Source organism: Salminus brasiliensis, chromosome 1 (genome assembly GCF_030463535.1).
Source record: "Salminus brasiliensis chromosome 1, fSalBra1.hap2, whole genome shotgun sequence".
Classification (NCBI taxonomy): domain Eukaryota; kingdom Metazoa; phylum Chordata; class Actinopteri; order Characiformes; family Bryconidae; genus Salminus; species Salminus brasiliensis.
Window position 1 is genome coordinate 38,390,267 of NC_132878.1, and position 23,864 is coordinate 38,414,130.

At 44.3% G+C, this 23,864-nt stretch overlaps 1 protein-coding gene across 1 annotated transcript in view; it reads left to right on the forward strand.

The window, feature by feature from the left end:
* The first annotated feature begins 208 nt into the window (after positions 1-208).
* afg1lb (AFG1 like ATPase b) overlaps positions 209-23,864 on the forward strand; it is a 32,761-nt gene continuing 9,105 nt past the window's right edge. Inside the window, exons 1-7 of the mRNA XM_072695887.1 lie at positions 209-314; positions 2,721-3,112; positions 4,284-4,335; positions 4,935-5,036; positions 5,176-5,303; positions 9,114-9,213; positions 15,980-16,038. Of these exons, the coding sequence (XP_072551988.1) occupies positions 209-314; positions 2,721-3,112; positions 4,284-4,335; positions 4,935-5,036; positions 5,176-5,303; positions 9,114-9,213; positions 15,980-16,038 (939 nt within the window). The remainder of the gene's footprint in view (positions 315-2,720; positions 3,113-4,283; positions 4,336-4,934; positions 5,037-5,175; positions 5,304-9,113; positions 9,214-15,979; positions 16,039-23,864) is intronic.

Here is a 23,864-nt window from a genome sequence, read left to right on the forward strand (position 1 = left end):
TCTATGCCATATCCTTTTTCAATGGATGATCTTTTTTATGCTTTAAAATGAACATTTCGTGTGTATTATTTGATATCGTATACTATAGGCCCTTTTTAATTGATTCTGTAAAACAAAAATATTATGTAAAAAAAAAAAAAAAACTCACTCACAGCCAGGAGAGAGACTGACCAGCGTGTCACATAAAGTCATTCCGTTTTGAAGAAAGATGGCAGCGCACTCGCCGAGTTTGATAGCAAGGTGTATTGCGAGCTATTTAAAAGTCAGCCAGGTCTCCAGAAGAGCGAGTTGTACAGTATTTAACCTAGCAAGAGGTGAGCGCCTACACCCTCCAAGTGCACCGCGACACACGGCAGTTATTGGACCAAGTTCTTGTCGTTAGCTAGCCGGGCTCCAGTCGGCTAGCACAAGCGTGCAGCACAGGTCTCTACAGGTGAACCTGCACCGGCTAATGTAATGCCTGTTGCCCGCTAGTTTTTACCCCTCTTGAAGATGATCATTTATTTGGATCTTGGGTCTGCGTTTGATATTCACGAGTATTAGTGCTTTATCAAACAGACCTAAGTGTGTTTTTCATGTATGATGTATTTCATGCTTATATATTTTTATATATAGCTTCAGCTTACTTCTGCATTAGTAAACACAGGGTCAGATTGGGCAGTGTCCGACATATAGGCCTACACTCACAGCAGTTTATTGGGAACACTGTACGAATCCTGAGTAGGCCCTCATTTTGCCCTCTGAACAGCCTCAGTGTATGGCATGGGTTCCTTTGAGGTTATCGTCCATATTTACATGCCTGGGTCACCTGATATGGGGCACTTATATGCTGCCATATTATTTCCCACATCCTAAAGCAACTCTATTATATACAGATCCAGTTACTGGGAAGGCCCCCAAAGGCCATTACACCACCTCCACCAGCCTGAATTGCTGAGAACAAGGCAGGTTGGGTCCATGGATTCAGGCTGTTGGTCTGCCTGTACTCTTTGCGTTCAGGTTGAGGTTCATTCAGGCCAGGCTATGTTTGTTTTCCCAGTCTTCAACTATCTAGGTGTGGTGAGCCTGTGCTGAGCCACTGCAGCCTCAGCTTTCTGTTCCTGGCTGACATGAGTGTAACCTGACGTGGTCGTCTGCCGGTTGTGGCCCATCCACCTCAAGGTTTGACACTACCTTCAGCTGCTGGCCCTTAATCTGATTGATTTTATGCATAACAAGGCTGCCACATGATTGGCTGATTAGATAATGCATGGATGGGGAGATGTACAGGTCTTCCCTGGTAAAGTGCTTAGTGAGTGTAATAGTATTTTGAAGATAATTACACAACCTCCGAATGGCAAGGTTCATTACAGCTAAGCCTCCCAATCAAATGAGTCTGTATCCTGCCACATAAGATGTGTGGATGTTCAGATGTTATACATAAAATAAAGTTAAATAATATTGTTTTGATATTTGGCATACACTGTTGCGTTTGGACTTACATGCCTTTGGTTAAGCTGTTCATAAATGGTGCTGGGAAAAGTTAACATTTAGGTCGATTGTGAAAAATATGTGTCTCACTATGACAATTATTTAGCAAAAAACTAAATGCTTCTTTTGATACATTTCATAACTCGAAAAGGCATTCTAAAAATGTACAGTCGTTTCTGTAGCAGCTGCATTCCAAATCCAAAATACGCTTTATGTTATTTCAGCTTCAGCAGACATGACCTCAGACATCATTAAAAAGTAATTTCGATGTATTAATTTTTTTTCTTGTCATTTTGAAGGGTGCCACCTGCAATGAAGTTAACATTTATCAAGCTATTCTGTCTATCTTCACTGTGAAGAAGGGTAGCTGGTATGCTGGGCTGTAATAGACTCAGAGTGGCAGATGCTACCCAAAGGCCAATGTTGTTGTTTTTTTTTTATATTTAATGGATACAAATGTTAACCCCCCAACCTAATGGAAATAAACTGTCCGAAAATTGCCTAAATGACCCAATGTAATCATTTTTTCTAATCCTGTAATTGTTTGTTTGTTTGTTTATTTATTTATTTATTTTTTTTATTTTTTATTTTTTTACCCATTTTTCCTTCCCAAATTTGGATAGTCAATTCCCCCTATCACATGTAATGCTCCCGCCACTGGGAGGGTGAGGACTGGTACATGCCTCATCTGGCACATGTGCAACCAGCCAATGCCTCTTTTCTCACTGCTGGTGATACAACATCACCGGGCAACTAACGCACGTTTTTTTTTTTTTTTTTCCACCAAGTACTTAGTTCTGATGCATTGGCTAGCAGACTCCTGTGCCGGCTAGCATCACACTGAAGTGATGTGGGGAGAGTGAGAGAAAGAGGGGGAGATCCAGCTACTCACCCGGGCAGAGCAAGGCCAGTCGTGCACTGTTGGGCTCTGACTGCCGATGGCAGGCAGCATGATTGGGCTGACTTAAATCTTCTGCTTTTTTGGGCACAGAAAGCTTTTCTCTCCTGTATGTTTGGATCCTGGTTAACTCTGGATCCTCGGAAGTATAACACTATTAAACAAGACAAGTTACTTAAAATCTACTGCCAAAGACACACGACCAACCAGGCTTATGCTGTCTATTCTCTCGGTAGCAGCGTTAGCTTGTATGTAACAAAATTCATATTCCGTCCTAACAACCTCGCAATTCAGAGGATCCAATGGCAAGTCAGAGGAAAAACAAACACTCAGTGACTGTATCTTCTTACAGGTTGTTCCACATTATCTCCAGGACATGCTTCATCATCAACGATCTCCGATGGCACCATACAGAGTGGACCCACTGCTCACTACAACAGCCTGGTAAACTCTGGATTGCTCCAGGAGGACATTCAACAGAGAGCTGCACTTTGGCGGTTAGAGCAGCTGCATGGATTGATAGCAGGATACACCAATATTCCCCTAGATTTATCTCTCCCACAGCCGAAGGCCCAGACTAGAGACAGTAGCTTAAACTTGGGCCCATCCAAAGTCTCCAAAGATTCAGAGAATAGACAAACGACAAAGACCAGGGCTAATTATGGACCAGTGACATGCCGAGACTCTGAAGACGTAACATCAGTGGAGAAAGAGGTGGAAAAAGAAGAATGCAATGGAGAAAAGGTAAATGGTCTGCTTGTTTTTATGGTTGAGCCTCAGCTGTGGTGCGTGCAACTGTTGTGAAAGGTACATGACCCAGCATCAACCCAGACTCCACCGCTTTCAATGTGTCTGTGTGTTGCTCGTTGGGGGGCGGACTGTTTGTTTTGTTTTTGTTTTTTTTTCTAGGTCAAAGCTAGTTGTTTTGTAGTTTGTGGGTGTGGGTATATAAAGGGGGGGTGGGTTCAGACACAGGCCTCTCTGGATCACAGAAGAGTCCCCACTGAGACCGAAGGGGTGTCTGCCCTCACCAAAAAATGGTCTGCTATAATGAGGGGTGCCCATTGTCTGGGGTGTTTTTTTTTTTTTTAATGGGAACATAAACCAGTCTATACTGTTAACAGCCTAAATGTAAACGGTTTGCCTTCAGTTTTTTTTTTATCCCATGCATTTTATTCTACATTCTGATACAGTATCAGAAGCCACATAAGCAGCTCTTTGAACTGAAAGAGACAAGATGTCTAGTGGTTTGGCTTGTCCTTTTGTCTTTTTTCGCTTGGGAAAGGGTTATTAATGCTGCGGTAAGGTGGCAGTAAGCCTCAGCTGAAGTGCTGAGCCAAACTAAGAACAATTCCCGTGCTGTGTGGAGAGAGCGGAAACAGAACTCTTCCACATGATGGTGCTGGCGTGGGATATGCTGGCCCCCGGTCTCTTACAGCGCTCAGTGAAAGGCTGAAGGGTGACTCCACCTTGTGGGCCGGTCCTCTCTCAGTCAGTGCGCTGTGTTTGGCCACTCTAGCATGACTAGGCCGCTGAGAGTTCTGGAAGTCAGCGAGAAGTCACAGCGCTGTTATCTACGCACGGCTCACCTCAGACTAGCACAGGGAGAGGGGAAAAGAGAGAGACAGGAGGGGTGGTGATGCTAGCTCTTTATGTTAACTGAGAAAGTTTATTACAAAGCTTGTGTGACTTGGCTTTCTTGGCTGAATGTAATTTCAATAATACATTAATGAATAGTTTTGGAGCATGAAAATGCATAACTTTTAAAGGAAGTTGCAAAGATTTGTGTTAATGGCTGTCAGAGCACTCATTGTTTCTAATATGAGTCAGTAGTAGATCTCTGTGCTGTGCCTGTTTTGTTCACATGTTAGTTTATCTATTGTAATATATAATGGAATAACTTTTTATCTTACAGGCATCTGTGAAGCCACCTCTCCCTCGTGGATGCTATATTTATGGTGGTGTTGGTGAGTTATGGCAGATATCAACAAGTTAAAACATAAAGTGCTATGTTAAATTCTTAGACACCTAAAGAAAATGTTAGTAGCTCCCCCTAGCACTAGAGTAAGGACCGGTCTCCTCTGATACATGCACAGCCAGCCATTGCCTCTTTTCGAACTACAGCCGAAGGAAAGTGCCGGGTCCGCAGCTCTGCCACATCAGCTAACAGATGTCTGTGCCGGCCAGCATTTGCTTAAGAGCAATTGCTTTTACAGCAATTTCTGAGAACACTGCTTGTAGGGTTGCTACTAGAAAGGCAAATCTGGAGCCCAGTTTAACCTTAAAAGACCAGTAAGTTAAATCAAGGGTTGCTGTTGGTGACTTGGTTGCTGTTCATGAAAAATTCATGACTGGAGCCAAACCTTTGTATATAAGCCTGTTTATACAAGAAGTGTGCTTATTGCCAAGGCCAGTGGCTTTAAACAGTATGTTGGGGGGGGTGTCAAGCCTTTTGCACAGTAGCGTATTATAAAATGCAGGCCTTACTATCCATCACTGTATATGAACTCGGCCAAACATGCAACATGCAAACATTAATGCCAATCCCTGTGCTCTGTATTTCCAGGCAGTGGGAAAACAATGCTGATGGACCTGTTTTACTCTCACGTGACGAACAGCAGGAAAAAGAGGCTTCACTTCAACAGCTTCATGTTAGACATACACAGACGTAGGTTTTCCACACTTGTAGAGTTCCAAATGTGTAAACGTAATAGCCATTGGGAATGGAACAGTTTTATGCTGTTTCTTAAAGCCAAACCACAGCTCGCACAGCATTGTTGAGAGTGACCATAAATGTTTGGTTTTAGGGATCCACAGACTGAAACGGAGTCTGCCGAACCGACGGATAGGCAAAATGACAATCTACGATCCCATCTTTCCTGTTGCCATGGAGATTGCCGCAGAAACCTGCCTCTTATGCTTGGATGAGTTTCAGGTGATGGCGGGGGTAGTGTGGGAGGTGGGGGGGGGTTGCGGCTGAGGAGTTAAAGAAGGTGCTGAGGGCTCGGCAGTCTGGGGTGGGTGGGTGGAGGGGATCAACAGGTGTTGCAAATCAAGAACTAATAACACAAAGCCAATTTGTTAAATCATTAGCATGGAAATAACAACATTGAAATGCAAAGTAAAGCGTGTGCACTGTATAATGTAACATTCATACTTGCACTAGTGATTACTGTAGTTCTCTACCATCTGTCCGCAGTGGCCAAATTTTATGCTGGCTCTTTTGAATGCCTGAAAAAAAAGACAGCCAGTGATTATCAATATGTAGTGGAAGGATGCTGAGAGTTTCTGAGGTAATGGGGAAAAAAGTGAGCCTGGAAAATTGAACAGTGGGAGCACTAAGGTGGCCAAATGTTTTTGTTTTTGAGGCCAAACAATCAAAGAAGTTAACGTCTTACAGTGTTTTACTGTTTGAGTCAGAAGACACAAATTGTCTAGAGGGATGGACCTACAAATATGAGTACCTGCAGGGTATATCACAAAGCAGGCTTTCTCAGTTTAGCCTGAAACATACGCCTACAGTCTAGTCAGTCCAGAGTGGAAGACTTGGGGACATTCCTATTGGACAGTACTCACATTTGGGTTTAAGTCATCTGGCTAACTGAGAAATCCTGCTTTGTGAAATACCCCATCGGTTGTTGTTTATTTAGCAGCAAACAGAGTTCTGTTCAACTTTGTACAGTTTGGAGCCATCTAGTGGAGTTTAGAACCGATACACATGATCTCAGTCTTGAAAACTGAGGTGTTCCATTAAGGCAACATGAAATAAATGAGCGTAAAACCAAGTAGCATCGCTGAAACAACGAGAAAAAACATTTGGCCACCTTAGTGCTCCCACTGTTCAATTCTCCATCCTCTCTTTTTGTCATATAGTCAACTTTATTACATTTAAGCAGTTGAGACACGGGTGTTTCTCAAAAGAAGCCTTGCCGTCATTCTCAGGCATGACCAGGAACACTCCAGCCATATGCTGTCGATTAGATCCACACTGGACACAATGACCGTTTTGAGGAGCGGCTCATGTTTTCCATGGGTGCTTCTTATAGGGAGGTCATCCACCTCAGGACTGAGGTGCCCTGGCATCATTAGCTCTTTGATTTCTCTACACAGGACTTAAATAATCAAGCGTCTGTCTCCACGCGCGCAAACACAAGCAGACGCACTCGTGTCCTCACTCTTTGTATCTGTCAGGATCAAGGGCCGCTCTTTTCATTAGTCCCTTTTATAATTTAAATGTTTACCTCAGAACAGATATTGCCGTGTGTGTGTGTGTGTATATGCGTGCGTGCTCACGCTTGGGCGCACACGTCACCGCTCGGCTTGTGGATCACGGCGAGAGCCAACATGGAGCGCTCACACGCGTTTTTGTTTGCGATGCATAAATGAGGAGCCTGACGGGCCCTTACCAATCAGGAGCCACGGCCACTTAGGCATGCAAATGCGGCATCGGGTTTCAGCCGGCCCCTCTTGCTTCCTTAAGTGAGGGGTAATGGAGAGCAACCGCGGCGGGTCGCATGCATCCGTGCCTCTTAAATGCTAATGAAATTTCTTCGTTCTCTTCATTAGTCCGGCGTCATTATCAGTAATTTGTAGCCTTCCCCTTTTGTCCCCCTCAGCTCCCTTAATGAATGCCAGGCATTGAGAGAAGGGCAAAAGAGAGATATAGAGGGGAGAGCGAGAGGGGAAAGGAAGAGGGGAGTAGCAACTGCTTGAGGCATTGTCTCGGCCCCTCAGTCAGAAATTACTCATCGCTGGATTTGGGTAAGTAAAGGTTTAAGATCAAAAGAGCGTAATTTGGCACCCGTATGCGCCGCACAAAAGTGACTCTTTGCTGCCGTAATTGGATGCTCATTTGAATATCCACGCCGTTGTTTTGGAGGTTGTCCTCGACAACACCGAAGTACCGCACAGCGCTTTCTTCTGCTCAAACTGGCAAACAATACCCACCCAAGTGCGTGCGTGCGTGTGTGTGTGTGTGTGTGAGAGCGAGAGAGAGAAAGAGAACGTGTGTGTTTGTGTATGCGTGTGTGCACCATGATGCCTGTGCGACAAAACAAAAAAACACAAATACAGGAAGGATGAAAAGGTCATAATTAAATGACTCTTTTGAAATGAGCCATAGAAAAAGGCGGTTAAATGAAACGCGATTCAATTTAGGTAGCAGCACCTCGGCTTTGTAAAACCACCACCCCCTCCTCCCCCCCCCAACATGCGCCCACCCAAAAGTAAAATCGCGGCACAGATGCTAATGGGGTTAGATTAAGGGCCGAAGGTTTAGTATGCAAAAAAAGAGAGCACTTCAATGTAAGAAAAACAACATATGCTGGGGGTATGGCCGCCTTAAGTGTCTCCTTTTCACAAATGTTCACGAATAATGTCCGTCAGTGCTGGGTGGGGTGAGGGTAGGGGGGTCAGTAGTACCTCTCTCCCCACCCATAAAAGCTACACGACAGTGCCAAAGTGGAACGCCAATAAAGACAGTAGTACTGTAGGCTATATCCAGGACTACATAGAGACTCGCCGAATCAATAGTGGTCGGCTGAAGGACAGCATAGGACTTGAGATGTGCTCACTGCAGGCTACACGTCTGCACTCAGGGACAAACCTACAAATATATTGCTCACTTGAGAGCATATTAAACATAAAGGATTGCAGGGATGGAAGGATAGCTGGAAAAGAGAGAGGGAGAGGGAGAGAATATGAAGGGAAGAGGATTTTCATTGTAGGTTATTGACTAAAGGGCTCCTTTTGTTCAGGGAGGGTCAGCAGCTCCTATGTTTTTGCAGATGTGTGTGAGGCGACAGCTCGCTGCTGTGAAAAAGGCAACGTTTAAATGATAATAACGACAATGATGATGATGAGAATGATAATGAAAGAACCACTCATCCCCCCCCCCCCACCACCCCCTTTCGCCGCCGAGATTCAGGGACAGCCATGCCAGGCCCTTAAAAAGCACAATAGGGAACGCATCTGTGTATGTGTGTGTCCGCAGCGCATGTGTGGCCATCTGGCTGCCATTGTGTCACTGATTTTGCCTCGCGCTGCCCTGTTTATTTATTTATTTATTTATTCATCCATCCTTCCATCCATCCATTCATTTATCATTTCATTCCCAGGCTTTGTCTGGCCGCCCTGACTTGATTAGCTCAGACGAGCCACCTCGAGCCACTCGTCCTTGTCATCCGGCGGAAAGCTGCGGCTCCGTAGGGCCATTTTGCTGTCAGGTGGAGTGGCTTTGTGTGCGTGCGCGCTCACGCACGTGGTGGTCAATGGACCTTGGCCAAGGTTATGGATTTGAAATGTAACAACACCTGGTATTCATTCAATCGTATGTGTGTACACACACGATCACAATCGCGGTAATTAGCTCAAGGCAGAGTGAGGAGGAGGAGGGGAGGTGGGGCTTTGCTCGTCTTTAGGCTTCATCCACCTGTGTCTGCTCCCATAGCCCTCTGACCATCCTCCTCTGGGCAGTGAACAAACGGTGCGTGTCCGACCCTCACCTTTGGATGCCCTGGCATAGGGCCAGGGAATTGTTTCTAGTTTGGTCAGTTCAGAGGATTTGTTAAATACGTGTTCAAGTGAGTTGTTGAGGATGAATTTGCGTCTAACCCAGTTAAGCTCAGCAACAACCTCTCTCAGTCAACCAATCGTTGGCGAAAAATGACATTTTAGTGAGACTGTAGACTGTAGCTGACATTAACCACCCTGATTTTCTCTCTCCTTCTTATTCTAATTTGCTCAGGTGGTGGACATAGCTGATGCTATGATTCTGAAGCAGCTTTTCGAGGGCTTGTTTTCATGTGGCGTGGTGTTAGTGGCCACCTCGAACCGGCCACCAGAAGGTGAGGAACATTCTGGGCAACAAACTTGCTTTGCATGAGTCATAGTGTCATACAGTGCCTTGCAAAAGTATTCGGCCCCCGAATGAACTTTTCAACCTTTTGCCACATTTCAGGCTTCAAACATAAAAATATGAAATTTTAATTTTTTGTGAAGAATCAACAATCGTGAAGTGGAACGAAATTTATTGGATATTTAAAATTTTTTTTTTAGAAATAAAAAACTGAAAAGTGGGACGTGCAATATTATTCGGCCCCTTTACTTTCAGTGCATATAGAATCCACCTGTGTGTAATCAAGTCTCTGTATAAATGCACCTGCTCTGTGATAGTCTTAGAGTTCTGTTTAAAGCGTAGAGAGCATCATGAAGACCAAGGAACACACCAGGCAGGTCCGAGATACTGTTGTGGAGAAGTTTAAAGCCGGATTTGGATACAAAAAGATTTCCCAAGCTTTAGAAATCTCAAGGAGCACTGTGCAAGCGATCATATTGAAATGGAAGGAGTATCAGACCACTGCAAATCTACCAAGACCCGGCCGTCCCTCTAAACTTTCAGCTCAAACAAGGAGAAGACTGATCAGAGATGCAGCAAAGAGGCCCATGATCACTCTGGATGAACTGCAGAGATCTACAGCTGAGGTGGAAGACTCTGTCCATAGGACAACAATCAGTTGTACACTGCACAAATCTGGCCTTTATGGAAGAGTGGCAAGAAGAAAGCCATTTCTCAAAGATATCCATAAAAAGTCTTGTTTAAAGTTTGCCACAAGCCACCTGGGAGACACACCAAACATGTGGAAGAAGGTGCTCTGGTCAGATGAAACCAAAATCGAACTTTTTGGCCACAATGCAAAACAACGTTATGTTTGGCGTAAAAGCAACACAGCTTATCACCCTGAACACACCATCCCCACTGTCAAACATGGTGGTGGCAGCATCATAGTTTGGGCCTGCTTTTCTTCAGCAGGGACAGGGAAGATGCTTAAAATTGATGAGAAGATGGATGGAGCCAAATACAGGACCATTCTGGAAGAAAACCTGTTGGAGTCTGCAAAAGACCTGAGACTGGGACGGAGATTTATCTTCCAAGAAGACAATGATCCAAAACATAAAGCAAAATCTACAATGGAATGGTTCACAAATAAACGTATCCAGGTGTTAGAATGGCCAAGTCAAAGTCCAGACCTGAATCCAATCGAGAATCTGTCGAAAGAGCTGAAAACTGCTGTTCACAAACGCTCTACATCCAACCTCACTGAGCTCAAGCTGTTTTACAAGGAAGAATGGGCAACAATTTCAGTCTCTCGATGTGCAAAACTGATAGACATACCCCAAGCGACCTGCAGCTGTAATCGCAGCAAAAGGTGGCGCTACAAAGTATTAACGCAAGGGGGCTGAATAATATTGCATGGCCCACTTTTCAGTTTTTTATTTCTAAATATCCAATAAATTTCGTTCCACTTCACGATTGTGTCCCACTTGTTGTTGATTCTTCACAAAAAATTACAATTTCATATCTTTATGTTTGAAGCCTGAAATGTGGCAAAAGGTTGAAAAGTTCAATACTTTTGCAAGGCACTGTACATAAAACTGTTCTGTGGGACAGCCCAATTGCACTTTTTATGCTTGTTTTGACACTATTTCCCTTTTTAATGCTTCAAACTACACAATTTTAACCCTGGAGCCCTAGATCAGAGTCAGATTATGAGCGCTTACTTAGCACTGGCATGATCTCTGTTCGTCAACTGTTCTCTGGCACAATCTGAGAAGTTGCTGGCAGCCCAGATCGCATAGTGTTAAAAGTAATCTGACTGGTTTGTGACTGGCAGTAAGCTATAGCCAATGTGAGTGCAAAACACAGCATCACAACATTAACAAGCATGGCTATGGCGCTGCCACTATGCCACATTAGGCTTTGCCACTAGTTCAAATCCCGCTTCATGCTGCTTGCTTTCAGCAGCCAGAGGGGAGTCAGAGGGAGCACAGTTGGCTTTTCTCTCTCAGGGGTGAGTGATGCTGTATCAGCAGCCGTTAAAAAAGAGGAGGTGGAGGCATTGCTAGTGATTTGGGAGTTTACATGAACAGGGATTGGGTAATTGGCCTTTCAAATTGGGTAGAAAATGGGGGAAATTGGGTAAAAAAAAGCTACAAAACCAGATCTTGGGTCTCATCTTTTCACTGCAAATGAAATCACAAACAGCTTAGACTGGCCATTTCTTACAGACATCCATTTTGGAAGAAAAAAAGTCCTGTCCTTTCCTCTGTCCATTCACCAAAGCGTGGTTTTACACCAAAGCGTAGGTTGGAGAGCAGACACACTCATTGGGGATTGTTTTTGGCAAAAGATCTTGTAATTGAAGACAACAGGTTGTGTAGTGTGAACGGTACAGCAATCTGACCACTCCAAAGGTCATATGGTGTGTACATGGCATTAATGTTACAGCAAATCTGTAGGTACACTCAATAAATCTGGCTTACAGTGCACTGATTCATCATATACTGCACCTATCCTTCTAACAGGTTTCTCTGAAGTTGCAATAGGAGCAGAGGTGTCAAATAACGAAGTACAAATACTTTGTTACTTTACTTAATTAGATATTTTGGTTATCTATACTTTACTGGAGTAATTAGTTTTCAGCTGGCTTTTTATTTGTACTCCTCACATTTTCTCCCAATTATCTAAACTTTCTACTCTTTACATTAAAAAAAAAGCCTCGTTACTCCTATTTCATTTAGGTTTGTTTTTATTCCTGTTCGTTATCGTAAAAAAAAAACAAAAAAAAAAAACTATCCAGATAAATTGTGCCATTCGGAAACCTACCATTCATACCATTCTGACACCCTATTGGTTTGTAAGTGATCCATCGCACCTGCACATGTCACATCACACTCCAGCAGGGACATAGCAGACGTATGTAGCCTAGTATGAAGATAGCAGAGACTCAAGAGAACTGGAGTGAAACGTCCCGACTAAGCTCTTACATTTACAGTCCAATAAAGCTTATTGATCACATGCCTCTGAAGTTTGACTTTTTGACCCTTACAATACTTATAGACAACTACTCATCATATTTTCCCTCCATGAAGCACATGTTAATGCTTAGTAGTGCACATAGACACTCTTTTAATATATTTGATATTACTAAAATTCTTCATTTTCAATGGGCAGATCTGCAGCTGAAACAGGCAGCCTAGTGCAGCCCAACATTTTTCAACATCATCGTCATTATGGCTTTTAGAAAAATGTTTTTTTGGGGAGGTGGGGTAGTGCACTATAGGCCCCTGCGGTGTGGCCTAAGCTTTTGGCATTTGTTTTCCTTCCATTACTTTTACTTTTCTACTTAAAGTAGTTTTGAAACCAGTACTTTTACACTTTCACTGGAGTAAAAAGCTTAAGTTGATACTTTAACTGCTATAGAAGTCTTTTTAAACCATAGTGTCTCCACTTTTACCTGAGTAATGAATGTCAATACTTTTGACACCTTTGAATAAGAGTATATGTGCATGCAGGACCGACAAATGCATCAAATAACGTAGATTTTCTGGATTATTAAGGTCTGAAACGCTCCATTGTGTGACCCAGGTCATGTCCAAGGTTTCTGATCTGCGTGTAGGCTACTACATTGCACAACATGCAACTAGGTCATGGCACTCAAGCTGCAGTGTTCTATGAAAGTTTATTTCTGACCTTGTCACCTGCGCAGCTTACATGACCTCAGTTTGCTTTCTCACTTTGTATTGTTCGCTTGTCGCCACTACAGAATTACCGACAATGGTCTGCCTCTAGTGCATTTTTTGTTGGCTGAACAAAGTCAAACATGTTCCTAAAGCTTACGGCCTTCTCGTGTTCTTAATCCAGCTCCAAACACTCTCGTATGTCAGCTTCTCCTTTCTTTCTGCAGCTTTTGTTCCGCTCATCTGTCCTGTTCACCCTTCCTCAGATCACCTTGTACAGAGTTTGCGATGACAAAATGTTTCCTCTCAGGTTAAAAGTGTACGCAACCTCAACGAGGGTCTCTCTTGTCATGTCCTATGATTTCTCAGTGCTCTCAAGGCTCCAAAGGGTGTTACGTTCTTGAGTTGGACGACGATTGTCCTGCATATATAGTCTGACCTCCAACTTCCACGTTGTTTAGATGTATAGATTCTGCCCTTCTGCCTTTACAACATCTGAATTTATTCGCCAGACGTTGGAAGGAGGCGGGCAGCATAGTGGCAGTGTTCCAGGGTCTCCCAGTTCCACAGTCTCTGTCACGGTCAACGTGGGATTCTTCCAGTTGCTCCCACTTCCAAAAAACTCACGTTAGGTAAATTGGCTATGCTAAATTGCCCCTAGTTGTGGCACCCTGCGATGGACTGGCTACGCCCTGACCAAGAAGCAGCACCTGGAGTCAGGTGCGGATAGTAGTCTATACTCTGATCTCTGACCTCACCATGGTTTAGAGTGTATTCTAACCCCAGCTGTGCACTTGTTCCACCTCCACCTGACAGGTGGAGCGATGCAGAAAGGTAAAGAGACAAGACCACTGGCAGTCTTTGAAGCTTTACACACGTCAGTCACAGCATTCAGGTCTTATCATTTACACCTGAATACTCGGTACAAACCCCAACCCCCCCCGATGTCATCACCATCAAAGCCTCTTTGCTTTCACGCCGTTCACCATAAAAGACATAAGACACATAAGACCCGCGACCTGACCCCCTGCCCAGAACCGCCAGCAGTTACTCTTTAATCTCCCTCTCTCCCTCTCCGCCCTGCCGTCGCTCTTCCTCATTGTTGATTCAACAGTTGCCATTTAGTAATAGCTGTGATGTTACATTAACGCAGAGAGCTTTAGCGAGCGATAAGGAGAGAAATTGAGACAGTCAACCTTGTCATCTTCCCTTTCTCTTCCTCCGCTTTCCTCAGAGTGCCGCTAATGTCTCATTGCATGAAGTGGCCTTTGCGCATGGAGTGCGCCACGGGCGAGCACTTGCATAAAGACGCTCTCTACCGACATTAACCAGCCACCGAGAACAAAGCGCACGCTAAAACTTAATAGCCAGCTTATTTCATTTTAATTAGGCAACTAATGGAAGGGCTGGCTTACATGAAAGACGGAGAGCAAGGGCTGTGGAAGGGAGAGAGGCCGCTGCCGAGGCGGGGGAAAGACGCGCTGGTGAAGGGCCGTCAAAGAGGCTGGCGCGTTTGAACCTCAACTTGGAGATACTCTTTTCCATCTAGAACAATCGCTTCGGCTTTTAATGCCCACTTGGAGAAAGTGAGGAAGGTGGGATGGAGTGAAAAAGTGGGTGCTGCTGTTCATTCGGGGACAAACCTAGCCATAGCTTTTGCTTTTGAGCTCTTAATCAGATGTTGGGCAACATGGTTCCAATGGTTTCTTCACGTTAGGAAGTCAGTCATGCTATTTTACAGAGAGTCAGGCGTACATTTGCAAATTATGTTATGGGCAACGTTTTTTAGCCCAGTCTCTGCTTAAGCTGGCCTTTAAATTATGTAATTACTCCGTTACATCTGAAATACAGCACTGTGCTACAGTGACTGTTCAAGAGACCATTATGTCCATTAAGTACAAGTTCTTAATTTTTCAATATCCCTGAGAAAAACGATTGTATACAAAAAAGTTAAATGGGCTCATAACAGCTTACAGAGCACCAAAACTACCCCCATCAGATACAGTCTTTATCTTTTGAGAATGAGGAAAAAACAAGCCCTACTTTGCTTCAGATGCAAATCCAAAATCCACAGGTGTTTCCTCTGTCCATGCATCCACTGTGAGAAGATAATTAGAAGATGGACGCTGTCCCCCACCCCAGAGTCCAGACCTCAACGTTCATTTCTTGCTAATTTCTTTAAAAGAACTGGACGCATGTCACCTGCGTGGAATGGAAGCTGTAATAAAGGCAAATGGGAGCAAAACACCAGACAGAAACATCTGATACTACATTACTCCTCAAATTACTTGACATCTAGCACTGAAGCAGAAACCCATACAGACAATTATCAGTGTTTTGTACAGTAGTTAAGCCTAGTATTAGATTCAATTATATTGCCAGTAGTAAAACACAACAAAGTCCATCAACCTTACAGTCTGTGACTGGCTCCCAATGACTATATAACATCCAGGGAGGGCTCCAGGGAGGGTCACTGGTTAAAGAAGGAAAGCATGTAGGCCTGCTGTATGCAACAGGCCTCTTCTTTGAAGAGGAGACGGCCCTTGCCACTGCTTCCAGGAATTGTCATCGGTTGCTGTGTGCTTCTAAACAAGTCATCAATAACAGTATCTCATCATCCTCTCTTTTACATTCTGGAGAGTGTGTGTGTGTGTGTGTGTGTGTGTGTGTGTGTGTGTGTGTGTGTGTGTGTGTGTACGCGCCTGTGTGTTTGTGTGTGTTATCAGGGTTTGTAATGCCTGTGGGGCTAATTGAAGTCTCTATTCACTCTGATGTTGGCCTATTGTCTGTGCTGAAAGAGAGAGACTTCTTCTCCTGAGCTCATTGTTAGGGAATGTAATGAATTTCATGTGCTGTTGTTCTCCTGTGCTGCACACAGAAATCAATTTCTACCTCTCCTTGTCCCTTTTGTCCCTCCTCCCCACCCTCCCTTCACTTCATCAATAGACACTTTATTTGCCAATCACAGGAGGAAAATGACATTATGAGGAGGCTAAAGATGTGTAGCTGATACAAGCCATGCCTGATCATCTCTCTCTCTCTCTCTCTCTCTCTCTCTCTCTCTCTCCATTCCTTTTTCTATGTTTCTCTCAGAACTCTACAAAAACGGGCTTCAGAGAGCTGCTTTCGTGCCTTTCATCGGCGTGCTCAAGGTAAAGACAAAGTCATTCTCCCAGTTAATTTATTTATCCTTTTATACTCTTCGTGTCCCTCTCTCTTTATGTCGCCCCACCTCTTTGTCTGCTTTTTGATGTATTTTGTAACTGGCGCAACACACGGCGGCGCAGCGCAAGTAGCCAAAAAAAAAAAAAACACAGCACAGAAAAGGTACCTTTGATCATACCTGGAGAAGGGAGAGGATATTTGAGAGACAGGGGAGACGGCGGGAGAGAGAGGGAGAGGGAGAGATTGAGAGAGATAGAGGACGGCTGTTTAATGACTAGCGTGGGTTGGCTGGAATGAGGCCGCCTGCTTGCATTTCAAAGTGAGCACAGCCACGGACGGCAGAGGATGCTCTGATCTGCTTTGTAATTTAATAGCATCATTGTAAGCAGGTATTGGCATTATCCCGCGTGCTATCCGAGCAATTACCACAGTTCTACAGCAGGCCGGCGTCATAAATAATCAGACTATCATTGCCAGGCATTTTCAGCAGCCCACATTCTTGCACATTTGACTGTGCATACGCTCAAGCAAGGGGCAGGTTAAGAGCAAGTGAGAGTATACCCTTCTTGGGTATACTTACAGCTTGCAGGCTAAACGGCTAACACGCATGCACACATGGGTTATTTAGCTAGTATGCAAGAAATGAGTGATTTATTGCTTCAAAAACACTATACAGTTGACGTCCTGTGTAACAAAATCATTTGGGGGGGGTATTTCAATGGTTTGCTGTGATGTGGGTGGAAAGGGAGCAAAATGCCCTTTTAAAGAATAGTGTCAGTGTACCGCGCAAGGTTTGATGATGCATAAACCAGCACAGGTTGAGGAAATAAACTGGAACAGCTGTCATTCCTTTTGTAAGAAATATGAAATTCTTGAACCATTACCCATTATTGAGTCAAGATGCCCCTCTCTACAAACCAACCCCCCTTGTCATCCTTGTACTGTTACTAATCAAAGTCTGCCACAAAATAGCAGACTATTTAAAATGAAATTTAAGCCTCTTCAACATCAGTGTAATAATCAAACAATTAACTGCATTAAGTAATGATATTATGGATATTATGGAAATAATAACTAGAATAATAATAAATACATAAAAAAAGAATAAATAATCTACTAATTAAAAATAACTAAAAAGAGAAACATGTATTCTGCTCCCTGGTGGATTATCCATGCACTGCATGACCCAGAAAAATATGTACAGCATTTAAAATGCACACAAAGCCAGGTTTTGCTGAAAGACCTTTGATTTGACTCACTTGAATCCACTTCTTGGGATTGCATGACTGTGTGAGCGCTGTAACACAGTATGACCACATTAGTTGTAGTTATTTGGAGTGGAAAGTGGAGTGGAAGTCCCTGGGACCTAAACCTTAAAGGTTATGTCTAATGAAGTTAATCTGGTATGAATCATGTCTTATAAATATCTTGGAAAAGTCTAATAATGTCTGGTGTAGTGCTCACCTTACCATGTGGAATGGGCGGCCCTAAAAGTGGGTCAGGCTTACGTCAGCATACTCCTGACCAATCACATGGCTTACATGCATCCGCCCTCTCTTCAAGTCTGAGCAATCTAAAGAGTTACAGCTAAATTTAAAGCTAAACCTGGTGATCTCAAGCTCATGCCGTGACTGGGGGAACTGCTGCCCCACATGCCACATCATCCCTCACGTCCTGCGCCATCGCTTCTCTGCGTCACCTCGGATTTTAGCAGCTGAGTGCTGGGACAGACAGGAGGACCGCCCCAGCACCGTAGCTGGAGGGATGCACTGCCCGCTGCCCATCCATACCTCACCCTACCAGCACAGCGCATAGTTGGTTGCCAAAGCAGAGAAATGGAGAGGTGAGCGGCGAGAGGTGCTGGACGGGAGGGACGATGGGCTTGTGGAATATCCACTCCCCAAGTCACAGCTCGAGCTTGTGTCTATGTATTGGCTGGTAACTCAATTACAGATATCAGAGATCTGTAAAGATCTGTAAAACCACAACAACCGTTTAGAGTGAAAAATCTAAAAAGACAAGCGGTCTTGGTGTGTTGTCATGGTCACGTAAACAAAATTTTCTTCACCAGTGATGAGGGGAGTTTTTAATCAGATTTCTGATTAAACACACTTAAGCTGTTTTAAATTCAGCTTAAGTTTAGTATTATACAGAAAAGTGAAGGTATTGGAATTAGAGGAGTGCTGTTCTTGGCTTTTAGTTCATTGTGAGTAAGGAGGGAAAAAAAAACATCTCTATGCACACAGGTTGCTAAGGACACAGGGTGCTAAGGAGACCATGCCACGAGGTGTCAGAAAAAATTTCATTCAGGCAGCGATTCCTTCATGTTTGGACCCCTGGTCTTCGGGGTCAGTGGGCCAACACAGTGATCGTGCCCCTTCAGGTCATTTATTCCCTATTAGAGCCGCAAGGTCCCTAAAGTCACTCTGTGCTCTGCTCCCCGTTAATGCTGCCTGATAGGGGTGCTGAATAGCCCTTGGCCTCCTCGCCTCCCCTGTTCCTCTGCTCCTTTGTGAAGCCATCTGGGTTTGGTGTGTTTCAGCAGTGCAGGAGCCCAAAGCAGGCCAGGGTGGCCTGCGAGAATCGTGTCATGTCCACTCAGGCCTGATGACTTTTAAATGCATGTGGGACTGAATCGAAAGTCTTGAGAGAACACGTGTGAGGGACATGGCATCTGGGTTTTTACTGGGTGTGTGGAGGGTCTGTGACCTCCCCTCCTTCTCAGTCATTACAGCTCGAAGTATAATCTATTTTTTTAAGATGTGACTTCTTTTGAAATTGGAATTTTCACACTCTTATGATGACTTATGATTGCTTATAATTATGTGTTCAAACACAGTTTTTTTTAATCTTGTAGTAACTTCTGGGTCCTGCAGATGATAGGTATGTATAAATACCTACGGTGGTGTAACAGGTGGTGCAGTGCAGTGAATGTCTTGTTGGATATGTGAAAAATGAGTGGCAAAGCAGATATTAATGATCGGCTGCATTTGGACATGAGGGGCCATAGTGTGAAAGAAATAGCTGAATCTGCAGGTATATGGAGGCATATGGTCATGCAGGTCTACCAGCAGTGGCAGAAACCCCAGTCTACCGGAGTAAGTCTTGAGTAGAAGTGAGCAAAGGGCTCTTACATTCCGCTCTGTTGATGGTCTGCAATTCCCTACAAAAATATTCTTTCAGAAATTGGTGGTGAAGGACCTGCACTGTTCTTCTAGCCTGGAAATTAAGTGATTTTCATTCATCATTCATTAAGTCATGAAACCCACTGGCGGCCCGAATTTTCTGTAGACTGATATTTCTGACTGTATGCTTCCATACACCTGCAAATTCATCTACTTCTTCACACTATCGCCTTTGGCCCAAATGAAATCACTCCTTTTAGCCAATCACTGCTTTGCCACCCACTCTAAAAACATTGATGTCCATATGATGGTAAGCCTGAAAATGAACACATTAATTAATCATTAATATTTTAAGCTCCAAGACAGCACAGATTTGTACTAAACCATTTTTAAAAAGCTACGTATCCTTAACTTTTAATGGACAGAGAATATATCTTGTTTGTTGTCATGATATTTTTGCAGGTTTCTTGCCAGCACTATACTCTCACTTCTCAGCCTGAAAGGATGTTATTCCACTTCAGAAACTCATCTCTGCCTGAACCAGTGAAGCCTATATATCATTAGTACACAAAAGCACACAAAGATAGGAATGTAAGGGAATAGCAAGAGCAGAGACTAGCAGAGTTCCCTTTTTATATCAAAAGGAAATGTTGAAATATACAAGTTTTAGGCACATAAGCATATTATTCAGAATCACTCGCCTCAAAAAAGCCTTATAATTAGAATATATACAGTCATATCTTAATATGACTAAATAATAGTGGGAATAATCACCCTTGGCTCGGATGACCCTAGTGAGATGCCATGGCATGGACTGTATCAGGTGAGGGATGGCGTTTGGGGAGGTTGACTAGTCCACTGCTTGCTCTGTACCACTCAAGTCAGAGTCGTTGTTCCCCTCTGGCATCCATGGCCCATGGGGCACCACAGGCACAGTGTTTGTTGCGAGGTACACAGTGTTGAAGTCCATTCTCTGTACATTTTCACTACGGCGGCTCTATAACATCTCACGCAGTTGCCGGTTTTGGAGATGCTACTATCCCTCGTCTGAGTCACTATTATCGTGCCCTTTTGGAGTCAGATCATGCCCTTTTTCCCATGACGATCATTCTGCACTCTACTACAACTGACTGGTGTGCTCGCAAACCCAGCAAACGCAGTTAAGTTGTGACAACATTGTGAGATCATTGTCGTTGATGTTTTACATTTTATTATTAATATTTTTTCACCCAATTTGGGTTGCCAATTACCCAACCTGTACATACTCAAACAGTTGTGTTAGATTAATTTAGCAGTAAGGTGCGCTGTTAGGAAACTGGGCCCAGGTAAGTGGGTTTTCAGTGCACATTTTTAAAGGTGGCTAAAACGCATTGTACCATAGCGTACAGTAAGGCAACTCTGTTACCTTAATTCAGAGAAGTGAGTTCAAAAAGAGCAGCCTCAGTTCTCATAGTACTTGTTGGAAAAATACTCCTTTCACTATTTCCATTCATCTTTTCACTTTTGTATGTTGGGTTTTTAAGTCTAAGGTCGCACCACTGTCTGGGAAATGTTTTTGAACAGCGCGGTATTTCTTCTTTTCTTTCCCTGTTATTCTCCACATCCAGCTCTCCAGGGTCAAGCATTATTTGTGCGTCAAACTCTAGCAGCGCTTTGACTTTTTTGTCATGTTGTTTTTTTTAAACCCTCTTCCGTTCACTCGTACTACCGTCCAGGTAGAAGCATTACAGCATTGTCTCAGAAATATGATAACCTTAATTTAGCTCAAGTGTCTCTCTTCATCCCCCCCCCTCTTATTCTCTCTCGTTCCTTGTTCTTTTCCCTCCTCCTCCATTCTTTTGTCGGGACTAATTGGTACGTACGGTAAGCCAAGTATTTTAAATTATTACACAATGGGAAATAAATGTAAGTGGTGGCGGGGCTGCGTGCGCGGGTGCGCGCATGGGTACACTCGGTGAAGGACTCCACTGGACAGAGTCACAAGTATGCTGATGGAGTGACATGGATAGAGAGTGCGCTTCAGAGAGAGGGAATTGATGTTGAATGACTGCTATTGTGCCTCTGGCCTTTGGTTAGCCAACAATAACTCCTTATTTTTCATATTTCGTGTTTTTTTTTCTTTTCTTTTCTTTCTTCAGTTCCCTTTTATACCATTTATTTATTTATTTATTTATTTATTTATTATTCTTTTTTTTTTTGCTTGGAGACGGAATGTACAAACCTACGTGGTAAAGTTCAAAGTGTTCAGAGAAATCGACTCAGCCTTGATAGTGTTTGAGGAGAGCGACTTGAATGAGTGCAGGAGAGCGAGTGCTCTCTTTGGCTGTTGTGAGAAATGATGGCTAATTAGCGCAGGCGGTTAGTCTGAGCAGGCCACCTCAGAGAGAGATCTAAACCAATAAAGCATTCAGGATGAGGAGGGAAAGAGAGAGCGAGATTGACAGGCAGACTGACAGGCAGACTGACAGGCAGACTGACAGGCAGACTGACAGGCAGACTGACAGGCAGACTGACAGGCAGACTGACAGGCAGACTGACAGGCAGACTGACAGACAGAGAGATTATATCTAATGTCGCTTCCCATTATATCTCTACCACAGCCAAGCTGCTCATCTTTCCATTAGCCAGCACGCGTTGCTCCCCCTGCCATCTCTTCACTGTGCGCTTTTCTCACTTACCTTAAACTTTGGCTGGTCAGCGTTTGTGCTTGCCTTTGGTTTGAGGAGTGTGGAGTTTGAGGAGACGCCTAGGAGAGGTTGAGGGTGAGTTCTGGGGTGGTCCAGGCTTGGTCCAGTGCAGATGTTCTAAAGATGCTGCCTCTTTAAGAGCTGGGCACAGGGCAGCGCAAGGTTGTGAGAACGTTTCAAATACGTTGTGAGAACGTTTGGAGTAGCCAACAAAGCCTGCTACATGTAAAGGGACTAGATAATTAGGTGTAATTAGTGTGTTCACATCTTTGGCCACCCCCATCACACACACACACATACACACACTCACTCACTAGTCACTTAATCTCTGAATACGCTCACCCAAGACACACACACACACACACACACACAAAATCACACACCACAGTGGTGAAAACACTTTGATGTAAGAGGAGTCGTCCTGGACTCAAAAGCATAAAGGCACTGTTTTAAGCTGTCTCTCGTTCTCTTTCGAGCCCTCCCTCCGTTCCACCCCCCTTTTTCTTTCCTCTTTCCACAGTGGCTGTAAGACACACACAGATGAATGGACAACAACCTTTCCCCTCCTCCCTCCCCCCCCTCCACCCCCTTCTCTTTTTCAGTCTTCCCACCCTGCGTTCTTTGAGCCCAGCTCAGTCAATTCTCTAGCGCTAGTAAAGGGAGGAGGGTGAGGGGGGGTGCGCAAAAAAAAAAAAAAAAAAGCATCAAATGTTTTCGGCCGTCAGTAATGAGGTAGTGGACCTCATCAGGGCCCAATCGCCAGCTATCTTTGGCTTTTGTTCGGTCTCAATGGCAAGGCTCGCTTTGAAAAACTGAAAGGCAACTTTTTGAAGAACAAGAGAGAGAAAGGGAGAGAGGCAGAGAGAGAAACGCACACAAGCCCTTTTTTTCTTCTTCTTCTTTTTTCGCCTTTTCATTTCCATTCTCAGCTGTTGCCCAGAAAAGGCCTGGACATCCAGTATATTGGCTGGACGGCAGCTACATGTGTTCGGCTTGACTTTAAAGCAAAGTAGCCTTCCGCACCCTTGCAAAAGTGCGTACGTGTTGACGGTCTGTCGACAAACGGGCCAGTTTGTCGGCTCCCAGGCCTTAAGGGTCGTGCTAAAGGCCTGCTTGCTCTTACAACCTTAGAAGTTGCGCGTTTTGCGTTAAGTTTTGCTCTGGAAGGAACGGGCAATTAGGCATTTGTTCAAGAGCCCTGATGCGCCACAGTGTGTGGCACGCTGGCTGGATGTGTGTCTTGTTGAAAGTAGGTTCGGTATTAATAAGACATGTGCAGTGGGATGTCTTGTGGGGGAGGCCGACAGCGAGAGGTTGAAGATGAAGATCTTCGCGGAGTTATAGGTCTCTAATGAACCCATCAGAGGCCATAATCATGCAATGATCCACAAGGGGACACATCTCCAGCTGATTATATATAACCACACTTTGATTGTATTTCTGCTCTCCTCCACTCACTCCTTGCTCCCCCCCCCCCCCCCCCCCACACACACACACCCAGTACTTCCCCCTTTTCTGAGGGACGTCTCGGTTAACCCACCAGCTGTCAAGGTACGCTCATGAGGGGAAAAACATTTTTTTAGAAACAGAGAGAGGTAAAGGAGGTAAGACAGCGGAAAGAGGGAGGACCAACCTGATTTGGTGGCTGTCTGCGCCGTGGCGGCTGTTTACGAGGCGACTCGGTGACGAGGTCACTCGGGGCTGATGAAGCAACACTTTTCCCTTTTGTGTTTCGCCGCTCGCGGTTTGTCAGCCTGTCATTACGTCTGATTCAGCCAATTGGCTCGGACGCGGAACTCTGAGCTTGAGAGAGAAAAGTTGACAGCATCGGAGAATGGGAGAAGAGCAGAGAGATGGGGGGGGGGGGGTAGGAATATATCATTCCTCTCTCGCTCTGTGTGGTGATTGCTAATTATCCCTGGTTCAAGGAGGAGGGTGGCGGAAAATTCACTGATTTCATAATTCGCCGGAACTGTCATCGAGGACTGATTCAGGCAGAGG